Below are 24,074 nucleotides of genomic sequence, written 5' to 3'. Positions count from 1 at the left end.
ATAATCCAAGGCATAGATAATTGAAACTGTCTGAAATGTATTATTATAGGTAAATGAGAAAATATAGATGAACTATAAAGAAAATAAATTTGAATCTCCTGAAATCTACCACCCTGAGTAATCCCTATTAACTTTTTCTCATATATTCTTTTTTCCTACACATATATGTACATCTGTTTATATATGTATAAACATATATATGTATAAACATTTATATTTAAAATATATTTTTTAATCCTCAATTTGAAGATTGATGGGGCTTGACTGGGGAGTTCTTAGTTCTTTAAGAAAAAACTCACTCTGACTAGAATAGTTTTGCTTCCCATTATACTTACTGGTGTTTGTTTCATAGGATGCCAGATCCAGACTTCACTGTGAATGATGTCAAAATGTGTGTGGGTAAGTGTTACACTCAAGGCGTTTGAGTGTCTTTGAGGCAAAGATCTAAGATTTACAGCTGAGTCTTAAATCTCTTACTGAGATTTTAAGGTTTTGGAGCGTTGAACTATATATTTATTTGAAGTATATACTAGTTGAAGTAGTTTCTTGATTAGATACTACTATTGAGCGACTGAGAATTTTCTCAAAGGGAGTTACCGAATTTGCTTCATTGAGTACTTCTCATTAGACATACTGCATCTGAACATCTGCCTCTTTCCTACCTTCCAGTTTTATCACTGTGCATCCTTCCTTCTCTCCATGAAGAGCCTTCCTTCCAGGGTAAAATTTCAAAAGTAGAATTGTATTTCTCTGAGCCAAGAATGAAACCTCATTTATGATTCTTGTCCTTCCCTAAAAGCCATAGAGAAATTTCCAGAAAATTTTCACCAATGCTACATTTGGTAACATGGCTAAGATTTGAAACTTTGTAAACTGAGAAGTAAATACATTAAAATATCTCTTCATCAGGTGATTGGTTAACTTGAGTCTTTAATCAGATTTGTGTTTGATTATATTCAAAATTTAGGGGGGGGGAGCAAATTAGAGCAGTGTAATTAAAGAAGAAAACTTCTGGTGTCACTAAGTGAAAGTCACTCAGTCATGTCCGATTCTTTGCAACCCCATGCACTGTAGCCTGCCAGGCTCCAGGGATTTTCCAGGCCTGAATACTGGAGTGGGTTGCTGTTCCCTTCTCCAAGGGCTCTTCCCAACCCAGGGATCGAACCCTGGTCTCCCATGTTGCAAGCAAATTTTTTACCATCTGAACCACCAGGAAAGGCTTTGGGTCAATTTTTCTGCGCATCACTGGTGTTTAGTGTGGCCCCGAGACATGCCAGGATCCTCAGGAATTCAGAGATGGTTACTCTCATATACATGATAAGGCAGTAAAGTGGATTAAAATGTTTTAGAAATGTTTCTAACAAAACATGAAACAAAAGGAGCTTTGGATGCTTTCCCCGTGACAACTTCTGTTGTGCCTTGTCCTCTATGCTGAAGCTTCAGTTCAGGCTTCCCCTTTGAAAGTAAGTAAGTATTGCAGTACTACTCTTGGCCACTTGAGGGCTTTTTTTAGACAGCTGAATGTCCGAGGTAGAGGAAGGTTCTCTCAATCCCTGTATTTTTCACTCCCCTATATGTTTCTGTGTTAGATTACACTTTTCTTCTGTCACTGTGTATTTCCTGTTACTCAGCACAGTCTCTGTGGTGTAGTAGATACTCAGTAGATCTGTTTAGTAATTACTCTTTACAAGGCAGGGTTCTCAGGGGCCTTCAGAAAACCTAATAGTAGAGTGCTTGTTGGTCTGTTACTTGACTTTTTCCTAGTGACCTCCAGAAAGTAATTCCTTGGATCCATAAGTTAATGGGCCACTACAGCTTTTCTCTATTGGTCAGGCGTCCTTATGGGTTTATAGTCCACAGATGACTTGCATCAGAATCATATGTGGTACTTGTTAAAAATACAAACTTCTAGATCCTGTCATAGACTTACAGTATCCACATTTCTGAGCTATACTAATATAGAGACTTATTTACTCACTAGTTTTCTTGTGGATTTCTTCCCACTTCTGCCACTTTCTCATGTCTTCTGTTTGTTTACTGCTAAAAATGGTTGGAGCCCTTCCTAATCTTATATTTTCCAAATAGACCTGTGGATGGTCATAGATACCTTTGTTGTGATTTAAATAAAGCAGTGATTATATTTAAACTAGCAAGACTTATCAGAAATTTCATCTTTATGCTTTGCACCCAAATTGTTTGAAGTCTGGATAGTTTTTTTCTTGGATAACTGATGATTGTTAAAATTCAGTGAACAACATATTGGTGATTACATAATCCATTATTACTAAATATACTTTGGCTAATTGATTCTTCTTTTCTACCTAATGACTGTCACATGTCCAGTGTCAGTTCATGTCCTCAAAAGAAAACCATTCTATCGAGGAAACTTGATGTAAGGGATATGTTGATTTTTAAAATGTGGACTCATAACTGACAGGTTTCAAATCCCAGTTCCACTAATTACTACATTTGTAACATTGGGCAAGTTACTTAAATGTGAAGAACAGTGTCTGGCACATAGTGTGTGCTCAGTTAATGTTAGCTATTACTATGACTAACTGTCATTCTTTTATTTAAGTGCCTTGGTAGCATTGGCAGAATGGTGTTTGCTTTGATTTACATTCCTAAAGAAGAGCATTTACTTTTTTTAAAATTATGGTAAAATACAACTAATTTAATATTTATCATTGTGATAATTTTAAAGTATTCAAATCAGTGACATTAAGTATATTCACGATCTGCAGCTATCACTAATACCAACTTCCTAAAATTCTTCATCACCCTAAACAGAAACCCCATACCCATTAAGTAGTCATTCCTGCTCTTGCCTTCCTTCAGGCCCTGGCAACCACTGGTCTACTTTCTATCTGTAGATTTGCCCATTTTGGATATTTTCATGTAAATGGAATGATAAAACATGTAGCCTTATGTGTATGACTTCTTTCACTTAGTATAATGTTTTTGAGGTTTATCTGTATTGTAGCATATAACAATACTTCCTTTTTATGGTTGAATAATCCATTCATTGTATGGGTATGGCACATTTTGTTAATTGATTGATCTATTGGTGGACATATGAGTTATTTTCACCTTTTTACTATTGTAATTAGAGCTGCTGAGAACATTAATGTGTGAGTTTTGTTTGAACACTTGTGTTTGATTCTTTTAGATATATACCTAGGAGTAGAATTGCTGGGTCATATGGTTATTCTAGGTTTAATTTGTGGAAGAACCATTAAGCTGTTTTCCATAGCAGCTGTGCCATGTTACACTCCACCCAGCGCAGTCTGATTTCTCTGCATCCTTGCCAGCCCTTATTATTTTCCTTTTATTTTTATTATGGCTATCCTAGTGGGTGTGAAGTGGTATCCCAAGGCAGTTTTGATTTAGCATTCACCTTTTCTTCCAAGTAATGAAGGTTCAGTCTTTTGTCTTACATTATCAGTTATTTTTTTATATGTATCCTGCCATATCTGCTTTGTTGTGACCGTATTCTTGTCATCTTGCCTATTATCTCTCATATCTAACTAGACTGTAAACTCCTTGAGAGCAGGGGACCAGGTCCTAACACTATTCTTGGCCTATCCACCAAGGCTAGGTATATATAGTAGGTGTTTGTTAGTTTCTTACAAATTGAATAGTACTCTTAATGTTCCGACAGCAGCTTTTTCTTTTCTCCCCTCCTTGACAACTGTTTTCTTAACTTTAAAAAGTTATATTTTCCTCTATAACTGGGGAATAATATCACCTTGTGGCCCAATGTGAGGATTTAGTCAATGAAGTAAAATGTTTGACATAAAATAGATGCTAATTAATTAAACAGTAGTAAAAATATAAGAAAAAAGGATTGTTTGAACTAGACTGATCGGAGAAGGCTTTTAGAAAAAGAGGCTGGACTGCCTCTCCATATCTTCTCTTATGCTGTTACCTCTGCTTGGAATTCTCACTGTTGAATCTTGTTGAAATTCTGTTCAGTCCTCCAGGCCCAACTCAAATGTCTCCTCTTCCCTCTCTTTTCCTAAAAGCCTTCTCCAATCAGTCAGCTAAAACAATTTTTTTCTTTTCATTTTTCTTTTTACTCCCGTTTAATTAATTAGCATCTATTTTATGTCAAACATTTTACTTCATTGACTAAATGCTCACATTGGCCCACAAGTGACAGTATCCCGCAGTTATAGAGGGAAGTATTAGGGCTGAGAGAAGTTAAATAACTCGCCTAAGTGATACTAGAGCTGAGAGTCAAACTCCGGCCTCTGACTCTGAGGCTGTTGCTCCCCTGCTCTTTTATGCTGCCTCTTCGGCATGCTGCCTTCTGCTGTGGTTGTTGCAGTTGGTTGGGAATCTTGTGTCCATTGAGATGTCTGTATCATTCAGTAAATATCTATGCAATGTATGAAATTTGTCATCTATGAATGGTACTGAGTACTTAAAATTGTTAGCATTGAGATACTGAATAAAGATTCAATGCCTGACCATGTAGTAAACATGCCATAGGGAGTGATTATTGTTTTTAGTATTAATCATTGTCATTCTCATTCTTTCTGGTTTGATTTTCTGTTGATTACCTCTTTCAAGTGACAGCTATCTCCTGTCTATTTATTGCTGAATACTGTAAAGGAAAAAGAATAGTTTGTTTACTTTCATTTGTATCTTATATTCTTAATATATTTAAGGATATCAGTGGCTCAGTTGAAATGATCAATGCATCTTTCATGGCAGGGAGTCGTCGTATGGTGGATGTCATGGATGTGAACACACAGAAAGGCATTGAAATGACCATGGCTCAGTGGACACGCTACTATGAGACCCCAGAGGAGGAGCGAGAAAAACTCTATAATGTCATCAGCTTAGAGTTTAGCCACACCAGGCTGGAGAACATGGTGCAGAGGCCTTCCACGGTTAGTCTAATCATGGTCTCCACATTTTCTTTGTCACCAGGAGGGTTGTTTATATACTGGGAGGAGTTCTTAAACATAGCAGGATGACGATGGAGATGAACAGGAAAATTTAAAAAGAATAACTTGGGTTATTCATTTCCAACATCACTTGATTTTTTTATAGGAAGAGGCCATTCTGATAATTTAGGAACTTTGCCACTTGCATGTAATGGGGAAGAGTCTTAAAATTCACTCTGATAAGAACTGTAAATAGGAAGTTTGCCTAGTAAATTTCTATCCTATAGGTTTATACTTGTAAAGATGCTTGGGAGAAAAATGATATAGAGGCAGGTGAGTAGATTCTGTTGGATGATTAGTAGCAACAGATTGATAACCCAGCATGGGGGAAAGTTAGTTTTTGGTGCTTAAGTTTCCTGAAGATACTGATTTAACCCCTTTCTTATGAAAGTGGCTATCTGCAAGATCCTTTCCTTGAGGGGGATTGGTTTCACTTTTAAAATATACCTGGTCATTTTTGGACCACTTTTATTCCTGTTTCAGAACTCACTTGAGTCAAGTATTCCATCTGGAACAATGGAATTTGGAATGTACTATTATTTTAAACATTATTTTAAAGTCTCAGTGTTTTATCCCGTATCCATTTAAATTATCCTAATTGTACCCTTTGACTTTCAAAGTTAAAATGTGGTTAATTGGTTATAATAATGTCATTCATATATATATATACATACATACCTTCAACTTAATAGATAGTTGCATTATTATCACTAATACATTGGTATGTACAGACCAAGGGAAAATGTTCTGTCAGTGTGATGTAGAGAGATCCCCAGTCTTGACATGAAAGAAGAAATGAGGCAGAGAAGAAAGACCAGAATCCCAGGCAGGAGGAGTAGTATGTGCAAAAGTAGGTGCAGGGAGAGTAAGCTGGGCAACTTTGAACTGTCCGTTGTGGGTGGTAGCATGAAGTGAGATTCTCTCGAGAGGAGAGAGATGGCTTCTGCTGTCATCCCAGCAGTAACTTAGAAGTAAATGAAGAAGTAGCAGATATAATGTGCAAGTTTGTATGGTGATGGGGAAATTAGTTCATGGAAGGCCATGAGCTGTTTTTGCAGTGTGTGATTTGATTATGTCCCAGATTGGCCCTGTATTGGTACAGAACAGCTAGAAACTGGTGATTATCCATCCTGGAGATTTGTTCTCAAAACAGCTGTGAGCATTTAGCAAAAGGCCTATCCAGATCCTAAAGAGTAACCTAAGAAAAAGGTATGAACACATTACTATAGTATTCTTTTGGTAGTCAGATCATACCCAATAATATCAAAAGAGGACAGAGAGTGACTTACTGCTACAGGTGAGAATTCTAGCCAAAAAGATCCAACTATCCCTGAGTGAACACTTGACAAAAAAATACTTGTGTTCCTAATTTTTCCTCTTCCTGTCCAGACATAAGAACTTATAGTAAGTATATTGAACAAGTCAGTTATCCTTTATTCTGGTAAAGACTTTCCAAAGGACAGTTCCAGGAGATGGGAGGTCCTGGCCACTACACTAAGAGAGCAGAAAATAGGTTTTGTTCGATGAGAAGAAGGAAACATGGAGCTCAGTCAGTGTTCCTAGGCCCAGTGGATGCTTGGTTAAAGCTGTTGGATCCCTGAGTGGAAATTCTTTGAAATGGGACAGAAAGTGAATCTTCATAGTTGTTCCTCATCTTGCTTATTTAAACTTTAGTGTCATCAGTGACCCCTTCCAAAAACTCATGGTTTACATCTGAGTGTCCACTGAACATTGATCTGTATCATTACACACAGATTGTATGCATTTATCTAGATATATGTTGTAAAGAAATAAATGATGAAATATATACAGACATAAGTTATAAAGCTCACCAGATATATCTTTTTTATAGCCATAAGTTAGATACCTGCAGCACCGGTGCTTTGCTGAATCCATGGTTGTTTGACTCACACTTAAAACCGTTTCTTGGAGTTCAGTGGTTGGGTGCAGACATTTGAAGATATGGGACATGTTACGATTCAGTGTAAAGTGTTTTAAGTTCATACTGTTTTCATTTTTCATTTCTTTCAGCACATATTATTTAAAACAAATTCCTGGACTTCCCTGGTGATCCAGTGGTTAAGACTCCATGCTTCCATTGCAGAGGGCATGGGTTGAGTCCCTCGTGGGGGAATTTCCCCATGCTGCATGGTGTGGCCAAAGGAAAAAACCAGATTCCTAAACTCTGATAACATTATTTCAAAAAATTTTAACATGTTTTTGCATCTAATCCTCACAATATTCCTTTGAGATAATTATCCTCATTTTACAGATAAGTTCCAGAGAGCCTCACATAAGATCTTGAGAAAACATGATAGACCTGGAACTTCTGATTCCTAACCCAGTAGGTTCTATAGCACATTGCTCATATAAGGCTGCAAATCCCTATGGAATTCTTTTCTCCTCCCCTCTCCTTTCCTCCTTCCCTCTCCTTTCCTTTTAAATGTTTGGTATCTTGGCTCTTCTAGCAGTTCGTCTTTCAGTAAGTTTATAGGAATCTTCCAGACACTGCCTTTTATCTCCACCGCGTAACCCCCACCCCCGCCAGTATAGCTGGTTATGCCAGTCTGCCACACAGAGAGGGTTTTATTGGGTACTACTGCATCATTTAATGACTTTGTTTTGATTAGTGCTATCTTTGTGGTCATGCTCATGGAACCATTAGTCTTTATTTTCACTTAATAATTATATCTAGAATGTTTGTTGACTCTAAATTTACCAACAGATTGTTTGCTTGCTGGAAGTTAAATTCTAGTCTTTCAGTATGTGTTTTGAGAATTTCTGTTTTTCTTGACTTTAGCATTCTCTTTAATGCCAACCTAAATGTTCTTCTTCCTTTTAAAGGTGGATTTCATTGACTGGGTAGACAATATGTGGCCAAGGCATTTGAAAGAAAGTCAGACTGAATCAACAAATGCCATCTTGGAGATGCAGTATCCTAAAGTGCAGAAGTAAGTGGCTTACCCTGCATTTTCCTCAGCGTGCTGTGGGAGACCAGAGTGATAGCAAGGAATGGGTCCTCCCTTAGCAACCTTGCTTCATGTCCCAAGAGAGTCAAGTTGAGTTCCAAAGGAAGAGTGTATGTAAGAGCCCCATAGCCATGGTAACGTAAAGGAGAACAAACTTTTCTTCTGATACTATGATGACTTGAGATTGCATTCCTCTCACTAACTGGGAGTTTATACCAGGTGGAAGAAGATGGAGGGGAGTGTACAGGGGAGAGTGTGGCATTGTGGTGGGAAAAGTCTCCTTTTTCTCATCAGTGCACTAACGCTACTGCTTTTTTTGGGTCAGGTACTGTCTGATGAGTGTTCGAGGCTGCTATACTGACTTCCATGTGGACTTCGGTGGTACCTCTGTTTGGTATCACATCCATCAAGGGGGAAAGGTATGGTCACAGTTGTGATGGGGATTGGAATCTGAAGCTGGTTATATGACTTAGCTTCAGTTCCTGCATGCTTCATATACCCTGAAAACGAGTCTATTAGGAGATAAACACACACGTATCTGGAGAGAATCATAGAGTAACTTGACTTTCTTGGCTAGAATCCAGCAAAAATTGGTATCCATCTAGCCCATTTTCCTTTTACCAATGTCGGCACCAGTACTGTTTCTAGATTCCCAAAGCAGAATTCTCCAAATAAAGGCAAGGAAGTGGTTTTAAGAGGAAAAGATAACTTCTCTACATGGGAGCATAGTAAATAGTAGAAGGGAACACAAAGTGCAGCTAGACTGACAATGAAACCAGTAAATTGGGATCCAGACCACTTTTCCCTGTATAGAGCCATTGGTCTGAAATGTAGCCAGAGGAAGCCTTTAAGTCCTGTCAGGGGATATAAATAGATTTTGAAAGATTATCCTCATTCATAAAGCCTTATATTCCAGCTTCTGAGAGTGCTTTTGAATGCTGTGTGAGAATGAAAATGTAGAATTAATATCAGAAGTTTATAGTATTACACTCTTATTGTTACCCTTTTTTTCTTGTAAGAATTAAAAGCATTTATGAGAGAAAAGTAGACCTGGAATGAAAACAGATGATGCTTTTAAAATGTGAGGGCTGAATTAGAACAGCTATTATCTCCAAATCCAGAGTCATTTTGTTTACTTTACATTCATAAATGGTGTCCTGAGTTTTGTCCTTTTGATCTTGGTTACTACCTTGGAATCCAGGCCTGTCTTTTGAAGATACTGTATACCTAACTAACTGAGGCCAGCCAGCTAGGGGCAAGGAAGGGACTGCCTCGGTGACAAGCTTAATGCCCTCCTTCTCTCTGAGTCCTGTATAGGTTCCAGGTTCTACAGTCAAACCCCAGGGAAGCCCTAATGCTGTTTGATCAAGTGGAGGACAGAAAAGGTCTACTTCCCTGAGGCCTGTAGAATTTCCAAAATGGTCAAGTTCTATAGGCTGGGAGGATTGCTAGCTTCTCTTCTACTTGTTGGTCTTAACTTTGTACCTGTTTTATCAGTTGAGGGAGACGACTGGGTCATGTCAATGGCTGTTAACAGACTGAAGTTTTTTAACTCACAGGTCTTCTGGCTCATCCCCCCTACAGCCCACAACCTGGAGCTGTACGAGAATTGGCTGCTGTCAGGGAAACAGGGAGACATCTTTCTGGGTGACCGGGTATCAGATTGCCAACGCATTGAGCTCAAGCAGGGCTATACCTTCGTCATTCCCTCAGGTAAGCAAGATGGAAAAAAGTGAGTTGTCTACTCTAGCCTCTGAGAGAGCCACACTACAGTGAGTGCTTACAGCCTCTGCCCTCCGTTCCCTTTCTTCTAGGCTGGATTCACGCTGTGTATACTCCTACAGACACATTGGTGTTTGGAGGCAATTTTTTGCATAGCTTCAATATCCCCATGCAGTTAAAAATATACAACATTGAAGATCGAACACGGGTAAGTAACTATGTAAGAATTAAATGTGAAGAGGTTTCATATATCTCTTTTTACTCTGCTTACTGTGTAACACTCAGACTACTGTACTTTAACATATAAATGTGTATACTGCCTTTCTCAGCTGGGGTTCCATGAGAGAATTAAACTTAGTAGAAAATTATTTGTGTGTCTTATTTTGTCAGTTTTCCACAGGGTGTTGCATAGCTGATAAATCATCCTGGATATATAGGGGGAAAGTTACATGCAGTAGATACCTTAAGGCAAGAGTTGACAAACTTCTTTGTAAAGAAAGTGAAAGTGAAAGTGAAGTCGCTCAGTCGTGTCCGACCCTTAGCGACCCCACGGACTGCAGCCTACCAGGCTCCTCCATCCATGGGATTTTCTAGGCAAGAGTACTGGAGTGGCTTGCCATTGCCTTCTTTGTAAAGAACCAGATAGTAAATATTTCAGGCGTTGTGGGCCATATAGTATCTGTCACAAGCACTTACTCTGCCTTGTAGAGTGACGCACTTAAACAAGTGCGGATGGCTCAAATATAATACAGTTGTATTTATGGACACTGAAATTTGATTTCATATAATTTTCTTATGTCACAAAATTCTCTTTTAGTTAGATTCTGCCTTACCCCCTACCATTTAAAAGTGTGATATGTTAATGATTGATCAATCTTGGAAAAGCTATGAAAGTCATAGTGGTACTGCTCTATAAACTTTTTGGTGGATTTGAAAGTTTTCAGGATTAAAAATCAAAAAATAATTAATGAAGAATTCATAATTTTTAGAAGGAATGGTTACTGACTAATGATCAGGTAACCATTTTGGTGTCTATTTTGAAACATGTTTTTTGGTTTGAGCTACCTATTGTATGAATATTATATACATAAGATACAAGATTGTTGCTGTCAGAGTTATAGAGATTGCCCTGTTAGAATTAAGAGAGGATACAGTACTTTTAAAATAAATTTTATAGAAGTGAATTTTATAGAATTTTATAGCTTGTTTATTAAAAGTAGTGAAACTACAGAAGATATAATAGTAGTTTAGTAAGTTTAAAGTAACAGTAAAAATAGTTTAAATATTTTAAAAGAGAAAAAAATCACATAATTTCATAGTAAAATACTCTTATTTAACTCAAGATCATTTTGTGATAATACCATCTACCCTGTTGTAAGATTCAATCTGAAAATATTTTTAAAAAGCATTCCCTTTTTTGGCTAAAAATTGCCATTATACCTGTTGCTTAATTGTTTGCTCAGTTTGAGGGAAGAAAGGGAGGATATATATTCAGTACTATAGGTAAAATGAGCACCTTAACTCTGCATGAAAAAGTCTCCTGCAGACTGTTAAACTGGTAATAACTGTTCTTGGTTTATCTAATTTTCCTAGACTTTGTTTATCAGAAAATGTCAAATTTCAGTATCCAACTGACATACTATTCCATTTTTCCTAAATATGACTTAATTCTTTCCTTCCAAATAAGGAACTCTCTGTGTTTGCATGAAATTTCACTGGGTCCTCTACACATGTCCACAGAGGATTTTTTTTTTTTTTGCTTTCTACACCCAAGCTTTTACATTGCCAGTACCAAGCTGATATACATTTATTATGTTACCAACTTCTTTAAACTTAACAAAGTTTAACTTAAAAGAGACTGTATAGAGAATGCTTTAGTAAAGAAATATAAAATATGTTATAAATTTAATGCAATATGTTAGTTACTTTTGCCATGCTGGTGTAGAAATACACTATTTGAATTGAGTATTGGTAAGTCTATTGATAGTGCTTAAAGGCGCAATAATTTTATAATGATTATTAAAATATTTTTTTTCAAAAATTCTAACCCAGCCTTAGAAATCGATGTGCTCTGTGGTGTCTAGCAGCAGGTAAAATATAACGGGGTAGTTTGGGTGTATGATGTCTTGGCTATTATTAGTACAATGTCTTGAGTTCCAAGTCAAAAATTAAAAGTGTAATGCCCATTTTATATTTTATTTTACCTTATTTTATTTTCTTGTCATTATTACTCCATTGTCAACAGAGTTTCAGAGGGCTTAGAATTTGGGGTTGTCCTAAAGACCTTTCCTGAAGTCTTTTTTAAAACTTAAAAGGCAAACAGAGAAGCGCAGTGTATTATGTTTACTTTGAGGGGGATCAAGTATCTATTAATTCTTGTGTTCCCTCCTGCTGTACCAGAAGTAAATTATTTTCAAACAAGGGAGGAGAAACCTCTTCTATTTGCTGAAGCTGTAGTGGTATCAGAAACTAAGATTCAGAGCCTTTGCATTGGAAAGCTAATGAAAAGTACATGTCTCTCCTGCCTTGCAATGAGGAAAGTGATCTCCTTATTCCCCAGTAATGCCCTGTGACCTAGTGAAGGGTTTTGAAAAGGGATGTCCATCTGAGTCTCCTTGATTTGGAAAGATTGCCTGACATGGAGCTTTGAAAAGTAGGTGGGAACATTCTCAGGAGTTACATATTCAGATCAATCCTAAAAGTATTGTTTTCCTTATCCTTTTGAAAGAAGCCCTCTCTGAAAGAAGACAGGCAGAATATACACGCATACCTCAGAGATCTGGCAGGTTTGGTTCAGTACTACTGCGATAAAGTGAATATTGCCATAAACTGAATCACAGGAGTATTTTTCTTTTTCCAGTGCATATAAAAGTTATATTCACATTATACATAGTCTGTTAGTTATTTTTACATTATTTGTTGTCTGTTAATGTACAGTAGCATTATGTCTTTAAAAAAGTGTATACTTTAAAAATACTTTATTGCAACAAAATTCTGTAAAGCAGTTATCCTTCAATTAAAAACTGATTAAAAAAACAAAAAACTAAAGATAGACAAGAGTTAAAACAGAGAAAGAAAATACTTTATTGCTAAACAGTGCTAGTCTTCATCTGACAAATGCAGGGTTGCTACAAACCTTCAATTTGTTTTTTTTGAAAAAAAAAAAAAGGGCCACAGTATCTGTGAAACTCAGTCAAGTGAAGCACAGTAAAATGAGGTATGTCCGTATTTAAGATAATCTCCATGGTTGATCCTGCTCAATGATTGATCCATGCTGATTTTCGGGTTCCTTGACCATGATAAATATAAAGGGCAATTATTTTTATGTTAATTCACCTAGAATAATTTCATACTATTTGGGGGAAGAATGGAAAGAAAGCTAAAGGTAGCAGCTGATGAGGCCACATAGAATAGTAACCTGATTTGTGGCCATACCATCTTGGTAGAGTACAAAGTATGAAGCAGGCAAGCTGAGAGCTAATAGCAGGAGGAAGTACTCAGTCTAGTGTCCTAGATGAGGTGTAGCTTGGGAATGCATCTCTAATCATACTTTCAGGTATGTAAGGACATAATAAAAACATTTTCCATTATATGCTGTGTTATCATGGCCTTCTGATTCAGGGTACAGGCAAGAATGGTTGACATTTACAATAAGTATATTGTGCCTTACTAACATTTTACTCTCTGTCTCAAAACTTCTTTTTGATGCTTTCCCACTCAACAAGACAGCTTCTTGATAGTTCTAAATAGTCTTTCCAAGTATCTGTTATCTTTAGCGATGATTTCCCAAGACCAACATTTTTTAAGTTGAGATATTCGCTTAAATTCTTGCTTTACATGGCAACCTAGGATTACATGTTAACTAGAGAGAGTTTTTCCTGGGCTAATTATTGGAGTGATTGTTACTCTCTTTCCTGAAAAATTGTTATTAGCTTGATTTTCTCATTATTTTGTTCCCATGTTAGGTCCCTAATAAGTTCCGCTATCCATTCTACTATGAGATGTGTTGGTACGTGTTGGAGCGCTATGTGTACTGCATAACCAACCGCTCTCACCTAACTAAGGAATTTCAGAAAGAGTCCCTTAGCATGGGTAAGTGTTGCACCTACATGAACTTTCAAGATATTCCACAAGACTGAGGGTAAGGCCAGGAATATTCCACAGGCTATTCCCCAGTTGTTTTGTTTTTATGGTTTATCTTTTTATTTAGCTACTTAGAAGTACCGAATCCATTCGGTGAAGTTAAAAACTGGTTACAGTTGATCCTCCTACCCAGATGTGAATTATTAGGCCTAAATGAAATATTCTGGATCTCATCTGGTATTAGTACTTTGCTCCTCAAGAAAGTAATCAGTTGGAAATTCCCTGATGGTCCAGTGGTTAGGACTCCACGCTTTCACTGCTGTGATCCTGGTTCAATTCCTGGTTGGGGAACCAAGATCCTGCAAACGGCTCTGTATGGGCAGAAAAAAAGTCTTAACATGTTTTATTGTGTAAAGAATGGTCTTTGGCACAATAAAAACTAGGATTGCATCATCAGAGTTACTCTTGCTGTATTTCAGGCCCCAAACTAAGCAGTCTGTATACATTAAGTTGTCATTACCTGTGAGGTGTGTATATCCTCCATATTTTACAAATGGTAACATCAAAGTTCAAGGAAATTAAAAAACTTGCTCATGATCTAAGAGTTAATAAATGGGAATGTTACAACTTAAATCATGTTGGTAAGATTCTAAAATGTATATTCTTCTGAGTTTTAATGTCTCCATAACTTATATCAAGAGAAATATTTTATTGGATGTCGATTGAGGTAGTTTCAGTTATACATTTTTAGGCTATTCCATGCATTGAAAATAAAGAGGAGCCGTCACTGCCATATCCTGTGGTCATGTAAGCAAAATACTTTTTGCCTTAGCATTTCCTCTGAGGATAACTGATGATGTCATTTGAAAATAAAACATACTCAAGAATATATGAAAGCAGGATACACAATTGTATATACAGCATGATCCTAATTTTGTTTAAAAATATGTCAAACAAACAAAAAAATATGTCAAGTTGTAGTTATAAACATTTGTATAGAAAAAGACGAAAAGAAGATCCATCACACTGTTGAGTTTCTCCAAGCATGGAGAAACACAGGATGACTTACTTCTTTGCACCTTCCTGTATTTTCTAAATTATTATTAGTCAGAATTTATTACTTTCATAATAAAAGGCTAGTTAACATTTAAAAATTCTTCTTTTAACAAAACTTTCTTTTGTTTTGACTATCAAAAATTGTCTTTTAAAAAATATTCACGTTTTTTATTAGCCATGTTGCTAAGATTTTGATTCCAAAGCTTAATTTTATGGCCAAAATTTTGAACAAAGGTGGTTTTTAAATATATGTGCTTCATGTTTTTGTTGTTTAGTTACTAAGTCATGTCTGACTCTTTGGCAACCCCATGGACTGTAGTCTGCCAGGCTCCTCTGTCAGTGGAATTTTCCAGGCAAGAATACTGAAGTGGGTTGCCACTTCCTTCTCCAGGGGATCTTCCCTGACCCAGGGATCGAACCCGTGTCTTGCATTGGCAGGCAGATTCTTTACCACTGAGCCACCAGGGAAGCCATTGTGTTTCATATTAGTACTAGTCTTTTAAAAGATAATGAGATCATAATCCTCAAATTAAGTTTGAACTTGAAACTCATTTACAGCTATTTTCATGGGTAACTTATTTTCAGCACACTGTTTATTAAAGACTGCACCCTTCCCAATCATTTAAAAATCCAATTGACTGTTGTCTCAGTTGTCCTACTAACTCAGGATCCTATTTTTACCTACAGCTGATTTTCAGCAGTAGACAAATGGGTTGGAATAGGGAAGACCGTTTTTAAACTGTGGTAACTCTGTCATTTATAACGGCAGGGCCCCTCCCATACTACCTATTTCTCTTGTTGATCACATGGCCAAGTGGCACATTCATACCACATTTTTTCTTCATACTGGCAGATTTGGAGTTAAATGGGTTGGAGTCTGGAAACGGGGATGAGGAAGCAGTAGACCGAGAGCCTCGGCGCTTGAGCAGCAGACGTTCTGTCCTCACCAGCCCTGTAGCCAACGGGGTCAGCCTGGATTATGATGGACTGGGCAAAACCTGCCGAAGTCTTCCAAGTCTGAAGAAAACTTTGTCTGGGGACTCATCCTCTGACTCTAGCCGGGGTTCCCAGAATGGCCAAGTGTGGGATTCCCAGTGTAGCCCCCGAAAGGACCGACAGGTGCATCTGACTCATTTTGAGCTTGAAGGTCTTCGTTGTCTTGTAGATAAATTGGAATCTCTGCCACTGCACAAGAAATGCGTCCCTACAGGGATAGAAGACGAAGATGCTCTCATTGCTGATGTGAAGGTAAGGGTTCGTTGTGTTGCATAACGGCTGCTAATCTGGCTAGGACAATCAGTTTCTGGATTCTGAGAGAAAATTCGGGAGTTTGGGGTGATCTTGGTTCAACCAGAAAGAAGTTAAGAGTGTGTGTGTGTGTTTGGGCTGTACAGTGTTTCAGTTCCTAAAATGAGGTTAGGTCCCTATTAGGAAAATGCAAACATTTGTATGTTCAGTTAGGATTTAAACCTAATCTTAAAAATGGATTTCAGGCTGACCCTAGAAAAAGGGTGAGCCTAAGAAAAATGTTTATATTAAGAAATGTTACTTAGAACTTAAGTTACACTCTGATAAAGAGGCCTATTTCAGAACAAAAATGGCCAGTACAATCTCTAGCAGTCTTATCCCAAACACATTTTTTTGTTGTTGTTCAGTTGCTAAGTCCTGTTCAACTCTTTACAACCCCATGGACTGCAGCATTCCAGATTCCCCTGTCCTTCACTGTCTCCTGGAGTTTGCTCAAGTTCATGTCCATTGAGTCAGTGATACCATCCAACCATCTCATCCTCTGTCACCCCCTTCTAACTCTTGCCCTCAAAACTCCAATACTTTGGCCACCTAATGCAAAGAGCTGACTCATTTGAAAAGACCCTGATGCTGGGAAAGATCGAAGGCAGGAGGAGAAGGGGACGACAGAGGATAAGATGGTTGGATGGCATCACCGACTCAATGGACGTGAGTTGAGTAAGCTCCGGGAATTAGCGATCGACAGGGAGGCCTGGCGTGCTGCAGTCCATGGGGTCGCAAAGAGTTGGACACTACTGAGCGACTGAACTGAACTGAGCTTCAAATTTATCTACATTAAGACTTAAATACATTGGGGCAACTTCTGAGAAAAGTGTCATTTTAAATGCAATTCATCTGATTGCCAAATCAAGTTTCTTCATGTTGTATATTTTTTTTCTTTGTCAGTAAGTCTCCCCGCATTCACTTCAGTTCAGGCGCTCAGTCGTGTCCGACTCTTTGCGACACCATGGACTTGCAGCACGCCAGGCTTCCCTGTCCATCACCAACTCCCGGAGCTTACTCAGACTTATGTCCATTGAGTCGTGATGCCATCCAACCATCTCATTCTCTGTCATCCCCTACTCCTCCCCCTTTCAATCTTTCCCAGCATCAGGGTCTTTTTCAAATCAGTCAGTTTTTCGCATCAGGTGGCCAAAGTATTGCAGCTTCAGCATCAGCCTTTCCAGTAAATATTCAGGACTGATTTCCTTTAGGATGGTGGTTGTGTCTCCTTGGTGTCCAGGGGACTCTCAAGAGTCTTCTCCAATACTACAGTTCAAAAGCATCAATTCTTCGGCACTCATCTTTCTTTATAGTCCAACTCTCACATCCGTACATGACTACTGGAAAAACCATAGCTTTGACTAGACCAACCTTTGTTGGCAAAGTAATATGTCTGCTTTTTAATGCTTAGTAATCTTCAAAGTCCAACCCACTCCTCGTATATTGGTCTCAAAGAAATGAATTTATTTTTAGGGAATCCAGATTTGAACTGTCTGAACTGGAGAGAGTTCTAGTAAATCTTTCCTCATATATTTCTTATGAAACCATTGGGGACTACCCCAGAGATCCAGTGGTTTAGACTGAGCTTCCACTGCAGGAGGCATGGGTTCAGTCCCTGGTCAGAGAACTAAGATCTTACATGCCACCTTGTGTAGCCAAAAAAAAAAAAAGTAAACATTAATACAAACAGGAAAAACTCTTTAAATCACTGTTTGGAATTATGTCTTCAGTGCAGGGCATGGGTATGTGTATTAGAAAGCTAGTTAACCATTTATAACGTGTTATTTTTAAAACCTTTTGTATAGATTGTTTTAAGCCACAGAAGAATTTATAAGGAATAATTTTATGTGACCTTAAGGAAGATGGGCTAAATATCTCATAGTATGACTTTTTTATTCCTGATCCTTATACAGGTGTTTCTTGGCTACCACTAAACAACCAGCTGAGGTTCTCCCTACCTTCTGCCAGGTACCTCAGGAAAGAACTCCAATTGGGCTAAGACCTAGACTTCTAATTTTTTTATTTTTTTCTTCAGTTGACATTCTAACTATATCTTATTATTTATGCATCATTGAAACGATAAAAACTTTAAAAGACTGAAAGGATTGGTAACCTAGTGAGGTTGGTCCTCTCCATAGTGATAGAACCTAGGCAGTTGGTTTTACAGTTTAGTTTTATAAAGTTGTTGTAGACAAGGCAGGTGGTATTGTGGCTTGTGTTTATGGGAGGAAATAACTAAGTTCCAGGTAGGTGTGGTCCTGTATCTATAATGATTGATATAGTGCGCCAGAACAAACTTAGCCATACTTTTCTGTATTCACAAGCCAGTTCCCAAACTCACTTCCCACTCGAGTGAACAAAGGACACTTATATTTTTTGTTTTTCATTGTGATGGTACATACATATTTTCCTGAGAGTTTGAGTATAGCATCTTTTTTTTTTTTTTTTACAGAAGTTTGTCTCTTTTTTTGGCCAGGCCACGCGGCTTGCATGGTCTCAGTTCCCTAACCAGGGACTGACCCTGGGTCACGGCAGAGAAAGTCTGAAATCGTAACCACTAGGCCACCAAGGAACTTCCCCAAAGTTCCTTTCTTCTTTCTTTTTCTAAAATTTTATCTTGGCCGTGTTTTGTGGTGTGAGAGATCTTAATTACCGGACCAGAAATCAAACCTGTGCCCCCTGCATTGAGAGCGTGGAATCTTAACAAACTGGACCACCAGGAAAGTCCAGAAGTTTCTTTTTTCCTAGCTATTCTGCCTTGGATGTGGAAAACATTAAATTGTGACTTTGGTGACTTACTAACTTGTATAATTGCCTTTAGGAACCCTAAGAAGGAAGGTTTTATAATCTCTCACTAATGTTCTTTTGGCCTGGGGATCTGCATTTTTAATTTATGAAAAAGAGAAATATCTTTTTAATCCTAAGGGATATCTATAGGTAGATTTGATTTCATTGAATTCAGTTGTAGGAAGTCATAATTCACTAATCAGTTGTACAGCTCAAATGTCATGATAGAAATACACAAACTATTAACTAATCTGACCAAACTCAGGGAGATAGTGAAGGACAGGGAAGCCTGGCATGCTGCAGTGTGTCAGTTCAGTTCAGTCACTCTTTCGTGTCCGACTCTTTGCAACCCCATGAATCACAGCACGCCAGGCCTCCCTGTCCATCACCAGCTCCTGGAGTTCACTCAAACTCATGTCCATCGAGTTGGTGATGCCATCCAGCCATCTCATTCTCTGTCGTCCCCTTCTCCTCCTGCCCCCAATTCCTCCCAGCATCGGAGTCTTTTCCAGTGAGTCAACTTATAAGTTGGACACAACTTAGCAACTGAACAACTCTTAACTAATATAGTTAAATAAGGATATTTATAGAGGCAGAGTAGTAGGGGAAAATGTAGAAAGATTTGTGTCAAACTTCAGGCAGAGTAAAAGGAGGCAGCAAGAAAGGGAATGAGTTAAGATCCATCTAAAGAGAGCTCTTAACACTGTGACAAGTGTCCTGAGAAAGCTTGCTGTTTATCAGGAATCATGGAAAACATGGCTGCCTTTGCTCAGTAAGACAGAGGTGGCATAGAGACCAGGTCATAAGAGAATGAGTGGCCCAGTAGGATGACTGCACAGACTGGCAGTGTTTGAGTTCTCCCTTGTTTACCCAATACCATATCAAAATATAGCTGATGACAGAAGACAGAAGATTTAGAGCCCAGCTCTGCAGGTAGTTTCAGTTAAGATCAAATGGATTACTTATTCCTACGTTTGACCTGTTATATTTAATTTGAGCTTTAGATAATAGTTTCAGACTTGAATACTTTGAAAACCTGAACACCACCAAAAAGAAAAAAAGAAAGCATTGGATTGGGTGGGTGCCGAATCACTGCCCAGCTGGAGACTGCAGTGCTAGAGAACTTGGTGCTGTGGCAGCACAGAAGGCTACACTGCAGCAAAGGACTAAAGCGAGCCCAGAATTTACCCTTCCTGCAAGAGAGAGATGGTCTCTTGTAGCCTATGTGGCTCTCACAAATAACTAGAAGATGTTAGAGGAACATTGGTGGGATGAGATACCCATAATTACATATTCCCTGGGAGAAGCAGTTTTAGTGAATGTGGTTAAAGGGCTTTGAAGGTTCTAAAAATGTTCTACAGTATTGAAGAAAGAATCATACAGAGTTGCAAAGGGATTAGATGAAATATGGGGCATTTAAAAAGGTTGATATATTGGCAAAGTTAGGGGAAAGTAATGAGCATATATAAAGTCCTATTTGGGAGGGGGTATAAAGTAACCTTGACTCCTGATCTAAAATTGAGAGGCCATGTCCTTGAGAGATGTTGAGTAAAGAGGCAGGACCTTGAGTAGTATGTATAGTGTATAGTGCAGTCCCATTAATGTTTAAAAAAGTATCTTTGTTAGCATGTGCTAAAATCACAGTGGGCCTGGGGTGGGCATGTTAACTGCTTACCGACGGTGGGTCTTAGCAAGGTGGTGGGAATCGGCTGGAAGGGTGAATTTTTAATCAGACTTTATTGTTGTCTGTTTATTTTGGTAATAAAGCAGCTCTTAATATATGTATAAAAAGAGGCTCTTAATATATCAATACATCTGGCTGCCCAACTCAGTTAATGAAACAATTTCAGTGTTTTTGAATATTTTTCTACTTTCGTATTTTCTCTAAGACATTTTGATAAGCTTGGCAAAAATGTGACTGTCGGGCAGGATACTAGATCAATAAGAGCCTGTTTTCTCCTCTGTAAAATAACATCTACCTCAGTGGAGATGTTATGAAAATTACAAATCTTTGAAATTCACTTATTTCACTACTGTGAGTAATCCCTGCCTGCTCTCTGCCAAGAACCAGGCTTAGTGTTGGTATAAATATGCAAACATACTGTGGACCAAACCCTTGGGGGACTTACAGTCTAGTGGAGGAGCAGACATTTTAAGTGGGCTAAGAAAGTAAGTGAGTGACTTCTAGGTTTACAGGTGCTGGACCTGACCCTGAGGACTGGTGGTAGATTGTGTCCTGAGGAAAGGAGGCGCCATTCTTTTTAGTTAACCGGTTAAGACCCTTTCCTGTTAGGTGATGCAGACTGATGACTACAGTATTATGTAAATGAAAAAAGCTCTAAATTTATAAATTTGAAATTCTTCCTTTGTGGTAAAATTGGCTACTGCTGCTCTTATCTAAGAGTCTATCTAGCATTTTATTTTGTAACTATGATCTAAAAATTTATATGAAGCTCCACCTCAGGAGGATGATGGGACTGAAGCAGAGTTATGGTTGTGAATAAATACAGAAACACGAATCAGAAATTTTCCTTAATCTGACACTTTGGGAGTGATTCTGACACTAACAAAGAGAAGAGCTGATAGAAGGCCCAGTATAATTGGATTTTAATCCATTAAGCCAGATGAGGGAAAAAAGGAACCTGTATAAATAAAACTTCATTTGTAGTTTTTACTGATATTTGTAATAATTCACATTCTTACTGAGTAAAAAGTTTTTAATAACTCAGCTACAAGTTAGATTAAAATAGATATAATTCTTTAAAAATGTTTCATTATAGTCCTGTTTTATGTAATGTTATATTCTTACTAATTCTCATCATTGTTGCCTACCTTTTATTCTGAATTAAAAGGAGAAAAAAATTGGGCCTTATTTATGTGTGATTTGGGAACTTACTTGAAGTGAGTTTCCTAGTGCCCTGTCTGATTTTTGCTCTTTCCAGGTGGCCTTTAGAATTTGTGCTGGATACAACTTGGACTTGTGTTTTGTTTTGGAGTAACTTGTTTCTCTTAAGTATCTGTGCATACTGTATCATCCCTCTAGGTTAGATAGCACTAAAACCTAAATAAGCATTTTCCAAGGGGACCTCACAATGTTAAGGAAGGCAATGTCAAACATAATAGGCTAATTACAGAGAGTCTTTCAGTCATAAAAGTACAATTTTAGGATTAGAATGACCATTCACACATTTCCAGGAAGAGCTCCACAGAAGAGTACAAAAGTCTCTCCTTCCCTTGGTAAACTAATGTCAGAAGTAAACACGCTGCCTCTGGCACCAGAGCCCCAGGCCTCAGAGAGCCTACTTGGTCATTGACTCTGCAGGAGAAACTCACTGAAACAACTGTCCTGGAATAAGCTAGAATAAATAAGCCTGTTTCCAGTGGTAAGAGCTAGGTTCTCAGTGGCCTGAGGTGTTTATTTCAAAGCTGCTTCTATAATTTCCCCAAAAGCCAATTTTCATTTATTAGAGTCTAAAAGTTACATAAATCTGGCCCTAATATACTGGATGCTGAAGCCTGAGAAAAGAGTGCTCCTTCAGTCTGAGTTTAACCCTGACTGTGGATCGGTGAATGCAGAGTAGGTGACACATGTCACTCAAGTGGCTGTCAGAAGTGGCACCAAGATGTGTGACCGAATGGGGGACTGGTTGCTTTTCATCCAGGCAATGTCAAAAGACAGGAATAGGAAGACGGAGGCGCTGGTGTCCTGAGGATGGAGTGGTGAGAGGCAGAGTCCTGGCTGTTAACTGAGGCCCTAGGAGACCGGCAGGTGTGGAGTCAGAGGTGGTGCTGGCCCTAGGGTCCCGGTGCCTGATGCCAAAGCAGGGGAGTGAAGTTCCTGAGGGTGCCCCTCAGCTGGTCTGACTTGGTCACAAGGGAGCCGCCCGCAGCGGCGCGGCTCTCACAGTGCGGGCTGGGGCAGAGGCCGCCTCGGTTGTGGAAGTAGCTGAGATGAACCTCGGTATTGGTGGGAATGTGTCACGCCCAGGGCGTTTCTGGAACACCTTGTGGTGTGCTGGTTCTGGATTCCGGGCTAGGGGAGGGACAGCGCGGGCAGGTGAGGCGGGCCGGCCATGGGGAGAGAAGGGAATTCCGGAGTTGTTCGGCTCCGGGCCGGGCTCTGCCGCAGAGGCTGAACTTCGGGCGACTAGCTGTCTGCCCGGGCGTGGGGAGAGCCCTGTGTGCAGCCCGGGGGAGCGCGGCTGTGACAGGGAGGTGAGGTGTGGACCGCGGCAAGGACGTTCGAACGCGGGACCCGACTCGGCATGGGTTAAAGCCTTCCCTTCCCTCCGCTGGCGCCTTCCGAAGTCGCCGGCGAGAGCCCTGGGGCTGGCCCTGGGTTCTGCCCCGGCGCTGACGGGGCGGTGGGAGGGAGAGGGCGGGGCGGCGGCTCCCTCCCGGCGGGCTCTCCTCCAATCGCCGCGCCGGGAGCGCTGCCCAGCACGCCCCCTCCTGACTGCCGCAGGACGCTGGGCCCTCTGCTGGCTCGCTCACTCGAGCTCGGCTCCCCTCCTGCCATCTTCCGTTGCAAAGCATTTCTGGGAGCTGCATGTGGGTGACGCAGCAGCATTGTTCGCAGGCACAGGAAGCCGCGGCTGAGCTCTGGGGCTCGAGAAGGAGCGCAGGGCTCTGCGCGCCGCTCCCTCCGGGTAGCCTGAAAGGTGATCGCCGGACTGCCCTGCCTTAGGGGCCCTGGGAGATTTCAGATTTTTTTCAAGTAAACTGGGATTTTTCCTAGAGGCAGAACACCTAACTCCTTCAGCACAACTTCCAATACAGAAAGCAAAACAAAGACGCTGGGGAAACTTCATCCAAGAGCCTCGGCAGCTTCAGAGGACGGGAAACACAAGGTCAGGCGGGCGGGCGGGCGGGCGGCAGAGCCCTCCTGGTCTGGGGTGTGTGGTGTGTTTCTGCAGGGACCGGTCTCGGCTGCGGAGAGGCAGGAGAACTGCCTGCCAGCGAGTCCGGGATAGTGCTGAGGTGTCGGTGGTGCTGTCGTCACTGCACTTGTTCCCTCTCCCGGTGGGATGTGCTTTCGAATTGGGTCGTTTGCCTTTGGGAGTCTCTTCCCCTTTTCCGCCCAGGCGCCCGCGGTTCTCGGTTCTCGTCCCCTTCCTGGGCTGTGTCGGGTGTGGGCTTGCGCTTGAACATTCTCTCATGCCAGGAGGCTAGATAGTGCCTTTCCGCACTCCACCCCCCGCTCCCTGTCCCA

General features: G+C 39.7%; 1 protein-coding gene across 1 annotated transcript in view; it reads left to right on the top strand.

Annotated features, from left to right (window-relative positions):
- The window catches only part of KDM2A (lysine demethylase 2A), a 93,803-nt gene that overhangs the window by 54,071 nt on the left and 15,658 nt on the right, over nt 1-24,074 (top strand). The window contains exons 5-12 of the mRNA XM_055415416.2: nt 353-399; nt 4,720-4,898; nt 7,800-7,906; nt 8,250-8,343; nt 9,484-9,637; nt 9,739-9,854; nt 13,612-13,738; nt 15,639-16,033. Coding sequence (XP_055271391.1) covers nt 353-399; nt 4,720-4,898; nt 7,800-7,906; nt 8,250-8,343; nt 9,484-9,637; nt 9,739-9,854; nt 13,612-13,738; nt 15,639-16,033 — 1,219 coding nt within the window. The remainder of the gene's footprint in view (nt 1-352; nt 400-4,719; nt 4,899-7,799; nt 7,907-8,249; nt 8,344-9,483; nt 9,638-9,738; nt 9,855-13,611; nt 13,739-15,638; nt 16,034-24,074) is intronic.

The sequence above is a fragment of the Moschus berezovskii genome, chromosome 25, assembly GCF_049115385.1.
Source record: "Moschus berezovskii isolate FMDL1 chromosome 25, NW_MosBer_1.0, whole genome shotgun sequence".
Classification (NCBI taxonomy): Eukaryota; Metazoa; Chordata; class Mammalia; order Artiodactyla; family Moschidae; genus Moschus; species Moschus berezovskii.
The sequence above is the reverse complement of the archived record's forward strand: the minus strand, read 5'-3'. Positions and strand labels throughout refer to the sequence as shown.